This window comes from Muscardinus avellanarius (assembly GCF_963383645.1).
Source record: "Muscardinus avellanarius genome assembly, chromosome: X".
In the NCBI taxonomy this organism is placed as follows: Eukaryota; Metazoa; Chordata; class Mammalia; order Rodentia; family Gliridae; genus Muscardinus; species Muscardinus avellanarius.
This window is the reverse complement of record NC_137792.1, coordinates 112,229,375-112,237,165: the sequence shown is the minus strand read 5'-3', so window position 1 is coordinate 112,237,165 and position 7,791 is coordinate 112,229,375. Positions and strand designations below refer to the sequence as shown.

Genomic DNA, 7,791 nt, shown 5'->3' with positions numbered 1-7,791 from the left:
GGAATGGAGATCTCTTTTTGGCAGCACAGAAATTAATAAAGCAACTTGACTGTGATGCTAGTTATTGTTGTAATGATTTTACTATAGTAGAATTTTTGTTTATAAGTATTATTTGCCTTGTTAATTCTTATGTAACATTATCAAGGTCGCAATAAAAGTAATTTCCCAAATCATTTGTTGACTGAAAGTAGTAATCAGTGGTAGTTCTCACTGAGAAAAAGAATTTGATTTTGACTCAGAGAACAAATCACACTAAAACTTTACCAGTATTAAACCATCAAAATTCAGCATGCTAGAACAAGTCAAAATTTTTAACAGAATATTCATAGAACTGAGCATGGTTAAGTCCGTAAGAGGGAGGTTAATCATTGAGACAGGAGGATCGCGGTTTGTGGACAGCCTCAGATACTTAGTGAGGCCCTTTGCAACCTAGTGAGACCCTGTTTCAAAATAAAAATTTTTTAAAAAGGGATGGAGGTGTAGCTCAGAGGCAGAATGCCTCTGAGTTTAATCCCTACTACTCCCTCCCAAAAAGTAAAAACAGTAGACTGGGGTAGTTCAGTGGTAGAGCATATCTGCACAAGTCCTGAGGTTCAGTCCCCAGTGCTGCCCCCACTAAATGTGAAAATGATTCCTAGATTGCAAGGAAAACAAAAATAGGCAGGCAGCATGGCTGGATTGGGCTCAAGGGCTAGATTGCCAACCTCGGGCTTAGTATTTTCCTAGTATAGCAGTGCTTTTTTAGAATTTTTCTGTTAGGAAATTTCATTTATTTGAGGTATTTCAATCCATGTCTTGACCTAGTCTTGATTTTCAAGTAATTAAAATTATTGTATAGAGTATATAGTATCCTCTGTTTTTCAAGATTGATCTCCTTTCTCTTTTAGATAATTTTCCACTTGTTGTTCAAGATGGAAAACTCTGATTCTAACGATAAAGGAAGTGGTGATCAGTCCGCGGCACAGCGCAGAAGTCAAATGGATCGGTTGGATAGGGAAGAAGCTTTCTATCAATTTGTGAATAACCTGAGTGAAGAAGATTATAGGCTTATGAGAGATAACAACTTGCTAGGCACCCCAGGTATGCTATATGGGATTCATATGTGTACATTGATTAGTTTATAAAATACTTTAACATGCCTGTTTTAAAAATCTGTTTTAGTAATGATTTGATATAATTAACTCTCATACTTATGACCTGATTCTGTTTATTCATATTTTGAGTTACACTATGTCAGTGCTTTTCTGTGTGGGAGTGGTACTGGGGATTAAACCCAGGGGCATTCTACCTCTTGAGCTCCAGCCCCAGCCCGATCTTTTGTTCTTTAATTTGAAAAAGGGTCTAAGTTCCATAGGGCCTCACAAATTTCTGAAGGTGGCTGTGAACGTGCAGTCCCCCAGTCTCAGCCTCCCAAGTACTGGGATTACAAGTGTGTGCCACCATGCCTAGCTTGTTGGTACTTTTGTGTGTGTGTGTGTGGGGGGTACTGGGGATGGAATCCAGGGGCCTTCTACCTCTCGGCTATACTCCCAGACCTATTTTATATATTTTATTTGGAAACAGGGTCTCACTATGTTGCTTAGAACCTCACTAAGTAGCTGAGGCTGGTTTCGAACCTGTGCGATCCTCCCTTCCCAGTGTCCCAAGTACTTTTGAAAGTATGAATTTTTATTAAAGTATATCAAAGACTGGAGCTGAACAATATCTTTAGTTATCTTTATGTAACATACTAGACATGGATCCAGTATGAAATAGCTACTGGGAACTTTAGTTCCTAGGACAGACTTATATTTTGTCATCTCCAATTCTCTGAAGAAAATCCCAAATGTAATCCTCCAGAGCTAGCCATGGGTAAATGACAATTAGAATTTTGTGTTTACTTTTTCTGTTTTACCCAACTCTTATTTGATCCTAGTTAAAACTGTCTGTCTTCCTCTTCCCTTTTATTTAATTCTGCTAACCTTTGGGATATTGCATACATTTCAAAGGTAAGGTTAAAGCATTATTCGAGAAAAAATACGCCCAGATATTGGGGAGTCTGAAGCAGGAGGATCACAAGTTTGAGACCAATCTGGGCATGTTAATGAGACCCTGTTTCAAAATAAAATTTTAAAATAGTATTTGTCTAAAATGTGTGAGGCCCTGGGTTTGATTCCCAGTGCTAGAAGAAAAGGGGGGGGGGGGCTGTTGAGCCTGCAGTACCAGACTTGAATCAGAATGCCTTGGGGTTCTGGCACTGCTGTTATTTGGTGTGCCTTCTAGCAAGTCAGTCTCTCAGTCTTTTTTCATTTTAAAATGCAGATATCAAAGCTGGGCATAGTGGCACACGCTTGTAAACCTAGCATTTGGGAGGCTGAGACAGGAGGATCGCAGTTCGCAGACAGCTTCAGCTACTTAGTGAGGCTCTTTGCAACTCAGTGAGACCCTGTTTCAAAATAAAGGATGAAAAATAGGGCTGGGGATGTAGCTCAGAGGTAGAATGCCCCTGGGTTCCAACCCTAGTACTGTAAAAATTAAATAAAATGCAGATAACAATGTCTACCTCCCAGAGTTACAATTTGAAAAATAGATATCCTATGTAAAAGTACTTTGTAAACTGGAAATTGTGTGTGTGCATGTGTACTCGAGCACTTGGGATTAAACTCCAGACCTCACCCATGCTAAATGCTTGCTCTACCATTGAACTATGTCCCCAGCCCTTAGAAAGACAAGCTTATACATACAAATTGTAATATTAAGTTTCTGAAGAAGTAAGTTCTATCCAGGTTCCTACTCTTGGTTTTCATCTCATATTGAAAGGGTTTTCTTTTTTGTTAATTTTGTATCTTGAAGCTTTGCTCTTAGCTCTTAAACATAAGGTTTCTTTTGTAATCATTGTGTCCCAATCACTGTGAGTCCCTGATGAAGCATTTACTCCCTTGACTTCATCTCTGCCCTATGTCGTTATTGTAAAACTTGGTTTTCAGTTGTGATTTGGCAAACATTTTTAAATTTTCAGGTGAAAGTACTGAAGAAGAGTTGCTGAGAAGACTGCAGCAAATTAAAGAGGGTCCACCACCACAAAACTCAGATGAAAATAGAGGTACATTTTGCTTTGGGAGGTGGGTAGAGAATGGAATGATAGGACCTTCATAATCGTAAAATGTCAGCCAAAGATTATCCAGAAATGGCACAGGATAATTTGGTGCTAAGTAACTGCTCATAAAAAGAGAAGTGGCATTTTCTTGATATTTGGTGAGAATGTCAGCATGTTTTTTCCTGCATTACCTTTGGGTTGTTTGGGACACAGTGAGAAATGGCCTATTTGTGTGTGTGTGTGTGTGTGTGTGTGTGTGTGTGTGTGTGTGTGTGTGTTGTTGTTGTTGTTGTTGTTGTTGTTGTTGTTATTTCTACCTCCATTGAAATTTCCTTCTACTTATTTATAAACATGTGACTTCCTCACCAACCCACCCCTCCCAAAAGAATGTCACATTGTCTTTCCCAGTGACTCTCAATGGGTATAATTTTGTCCCCCTCCAGAGACTATTGGCAATGCCTGGAGACATTTTGGGGTGACACAGTTGAGGGTTTGCTACCAGCATCTAGCAGGTAGAGGAGGACAGGTATGCAGCCAAAAATCCTGATAACCTAAACAGCACAGCACAACTTTCAGAATTAATTGGCTGAAAATGTCAATGGCACTGCTGCTGAGAAATCCTGTAACCCCTTGGAGGGTCTGCAAGAACAAAGTAGAGAATGTAACCTAAGAGCTATGATAGTAGCTTGTTTTTTTTTTTTTTTTTTTTTTTTTTTTTTTTTTGCGGGTTTGGGGATGGAACCCAGGGGCATTCGACCTCCGAGCTGTACCCCCTACCCTATTTTTTATTCTTTATTTTGAAACAGGATCTCACTATGTTGCAGAGGGCCTCACTAAGTAGCTGAGGCTGTCCACGAACCGGGATCCTCCGGTCTCAGCCTCCCAAACCCTGGGATTACAAGCGTGCGCCACCACGCCCGGCTTGTAGCTTGGTTCTTGAGCATGCCATTCTATGCTGGTTTTAGGCTGTTCATTTGCCCTGATCTTAAGTTTCCTGCCCATTTAAAATTTTGATGATGATAAATGGATATTCAAATACATTACACTTGTTTATATTTTTGCTATGGCTATAATAATCCTGTTTTAAAACAACCTCATGTGTTATCATAGCCAAGAGCCTAGAAGAAGAAATGTAGACTGATGAAACTTGGACAGAAATATAATTTGTACCAAAATACTAGCACTGTACTGGTGGTCACACAACTTGATAACATTACTGTTTTTTGACAGTGAACTGAAAACATGTTGTCTTCTGACAGTCCCAGAGTGGTCCGCTAGGCTCTGCATATTATGAAATACTGAAAATAAATTTCCTCTACATCCCCTTAAAAATAATTTAAAATTTCTTTAGGATTAGCTTCCTGTCTTCAAATAGAGTTGAGCTTTCCCTACCCCCCCTTTTTTTGCAGTATTACGGGTGGAACCCAGGAGCATTCTACCTTGGAGCTATACCCCCAGCCCTACTTTTTATTCTTTATTTTGAAACAGGGTCTCACTGAGTTGCAAAGGGCCTCACTAAGTAACTGAGGCTGTCTGCGCACCACGATCCTCATGTCTCAGCCTCCCAAATGCTGGGATTATAAGTGTGGGCCACCACACCTAACTTTTTCCTGCCTTTTACTTACAAATTTATGTGGTATAGTTTTCAGACCTATAAATGTGAAATTTGCTCAGAATTTTGAAGTTCTTTAGTACAAGATTATGGGAGCACTGTTCTGTAATTGTCTTAATTTTAGTAGTTCCTTTTTCTCACTTTCTCCGCCCTTTGAACAGGTGGAGACTCTTCAGATGATGTGTCCAATGGTGACTCTATAATAGACTGGCTTAATTCTGTCAGACAAACTGGAAATACGACAAGAAGTGGACAAAGAGGAAACCAGTCTTGGAGGGCTGTGAGCCGGACTAATCCAAACAGTGGTGATTTCAGATTCAGTTTAGAGATAAATGTTAACCGTAATAATGGCGGCCAAAACCCAGAGAATGAAAATGAGCCAGCTACAAGGCGTTCTGGTGGAGAAAATTTGGAAAACAACAGCCAAAGGCAAGCGGAAAGTCCACGTTCTGAATCCGTGTCTACAAGGCCATCTAGGTCAGAACGAAATTCAACTGAAGCATCAACGGGAGAAGCCCCACCTACCAGAGGTCAGAGGAGAGCAAGAAGCCGGAGCCCAGATCATCGGAGAACCAGAGCAAGAGCAGAAAGAAGTAGATCACCTCTGCATCCAATGAGTGAAATCCCACGAAGATCTCATCATAGTATCTCATCTCAGACTTTTGAGCACCCTTTGGTAAATGAGCCTGAGGGAAGTTCTAGAACCCGCCACCATGTGACATTGAGACAGCAGATAACTGGACCCGAGTTGCTAAGTAGAGGTTTTTTTGCAGCTTCAGGAGCAAGAAATGCCTCGCAAGGAACAGGCTCTTCGGACACAGCCAGCAATGGTGAATCTGCAGGTTCTGGACAGAGGCCTCCAACCATAGTCCTCGATCTTCAAGTAAGAAGAGTTCGTCCTGGAGAGTATCGACAGAGAGATAGCATAGCTAGCAGGACTCGGTCAAGGTCTCAGACACCAAACAACACTGTCACTTATGAAAGTGAGCGAGGGGGTTTTAGGCGCACATTTTCACGTTCCGAGCGGGCAGGTGTGAGAACCTATGTCAGTACCATCAGAATTCCAATTCGTAGAATCTTAAATACTGGTTTAAGTGAGACTACATCTGTTGCAATTCAGACCATGTTAAGGCAGATAATGACAGGTTTTGGTGAGCTGAGCTACTTTATGTACAGTGATAGTGATTCGGAGCCTAGCAGCTCCGTCCCAAGTGGAAATATGGAAAGGGCAGAGTCACGGAATGGAAGGGGGAGCTCTGGTGGCAGTAATAGTTCCGGTTCCAGTTCCAGTCCTAGTTCTAGTGCCAGTGGTGAAAGTTCAGAAACTAGCCCCGAGATGTTTGAAGGTAGTAATGAAGGAAGCTCATCATCAGGCTCTTCAGGTGCCAGGCGAGAGGGTCGACACAGGGCCCCAGTCACATTTGATGAAAGTGGTTCTTTGCCCTTCCTTAGTCTGGCTCAGTTTTTCCTCTTAAATGAGGATGATGATGACCAACCTAGAGGACTCACCAAAGAACAGATTGACAACTTGGCAATGAGAAGTTTTGGTGAAAATGATGCATTAAAAACCTGTAGTGTTTGCATTACAGAATACACAGAAGGCAACAAACTCCGTAAACTACCTTGTTCCCATGAGTACCATGTTCACTGCATCGATCGCTGGCTGTCTGAGAATTCTACCTGTCCTATTTGTCGCAGAGCAGTCTTAGCTTCTGGTAACAGGGAAAGTGTTGTGTAATTAAGATCTGAACTCTCAGCTATGTAGCTGGTATAGTGATGGGCAAATAGGAATCACTTGATTTTATGTCCACTTTTTTGAGTGGTGCTTAAATGTAAAGGAACAACCTGAGTTGAGTCATTACTTTCTGAAGGAAAACATGTCCTTTCTCCAGTTTCTGTTCCAGAGTAAAAGGAAGTATGTAAAAAGCAACATTTTAGGACCTAAAAAATTTGACTTCAGTACCAGTTGACTTGATAGCATTTCTATTACTGGTAATTTATCTTGTGTTTTTGTCAGTTTTTCTTCTGTTATCTTAAAAGATCTGCCTTAGCACTGGTTCCTGTCTGTTTCGTGTTGGTCTTTAAAGTTTCCCATGCCATAGGAGGGAGAGGCAAAGGAAATTTCCAATTAAGACTTAAGTTATAGTGTTTCATAAGTGATTACTTAATTAAAAGGTATACCATTTATTTCCAGTTGAGTTGACACATTCAGCCACATTCTGAATTTTTTTATTCACCTTTCAGACTAGGTGATACTGGACATGTCAGTGTAAATAACACTAAAGTTAGGCTAAGTATATAACTGTCTCCTAAGCCCATCACTGTGGCACACTGTAGAGTGAGCTTATAGTTTAATTAAGATATTTATCTTGTGGAAATATTAAAAAGCCTATGCTTGTGTAAGTGAAAAAATCACATTCATTTGTTTAAAAATGTAAAGCTATTTTGTAGAGGCTCAGTACTTTTCCAATGCACTGTTGTATTAATGCATAAAAATTGTAAAGTACCATGCTTAGAAATGAGAAAACTGCTTTTTGTGAGCCAACATAGTTAAAAACACACACCAAACAAAGAAGCTGCTTTTGTAAGTGTAGATGTCAAGAGCAGAACATATCTATAATATTTAATGTATGTGAACAGCTACTGTGCCATGAAAAGGAGAAAGGACTGAAGAATCGAAATACGTTATAAAGCAATGGAAATTGTGTATTTTAACTTGGATTTAGGCAGGAAGTGAAAGACAGAAGTAAAGGAAACTGCTCTAAAGAATTTAAAGCCTTCACAAAGGCTGTAGTAATGTAGACACAAACTGGTTGTACGTGGTGAGAGAAGTAGCAGCTTGACCCATCCTCCTTTAATCGATAAAGCAGATCAGCAAATTTGGCAGAGCTTTTCTTTAAGAAAAACGAACCACTACCACCTGACAAAATTGATGTCTTTACAAGTCTGCTCCTCAAAAAAAAATAAAGGTGGAGGAAAAAGACTATAAACCACTTCTAGCATAAGAATTGCAGTTGGTACAGATATGTGTGCTGATAGGAAAGTCTTAAATATGCAAATTGTTTCTGAGATTTTTCCTGTAAGGTACCAGTGCACATTGTTA

The 7,791-nt window shown here is 40.1% G+C and overlaps 1 protein-coding gene across 1 annotated transcript; it reads left to right on the top strand.

Moving 5' to 3' along the window:
- Positions 1-893: 893 nt before the first annotated feature.
- RLIM (ring finger protein, LIM domain interacting) lies at positions 894-6,426 on the top strand (the record flags this gene model as incomplete). Its single annotated transcript, XM_080719597.1, has 3 exons — positions 894-1,080; positions 2,999-3,082; positions 4,850-6,426. Exons 1-3 carry the CDS (start codon positions 912-914, stop codon positions 6,424-6,426), a joined length of 1,830 nt encoding a protein of 609 aa, XP_080575723.1. The 5' UTR covers positions 894-911.
- Between the last annotated feature and the right edge of the window lie 1,365 nt (positions 6,427-7,791).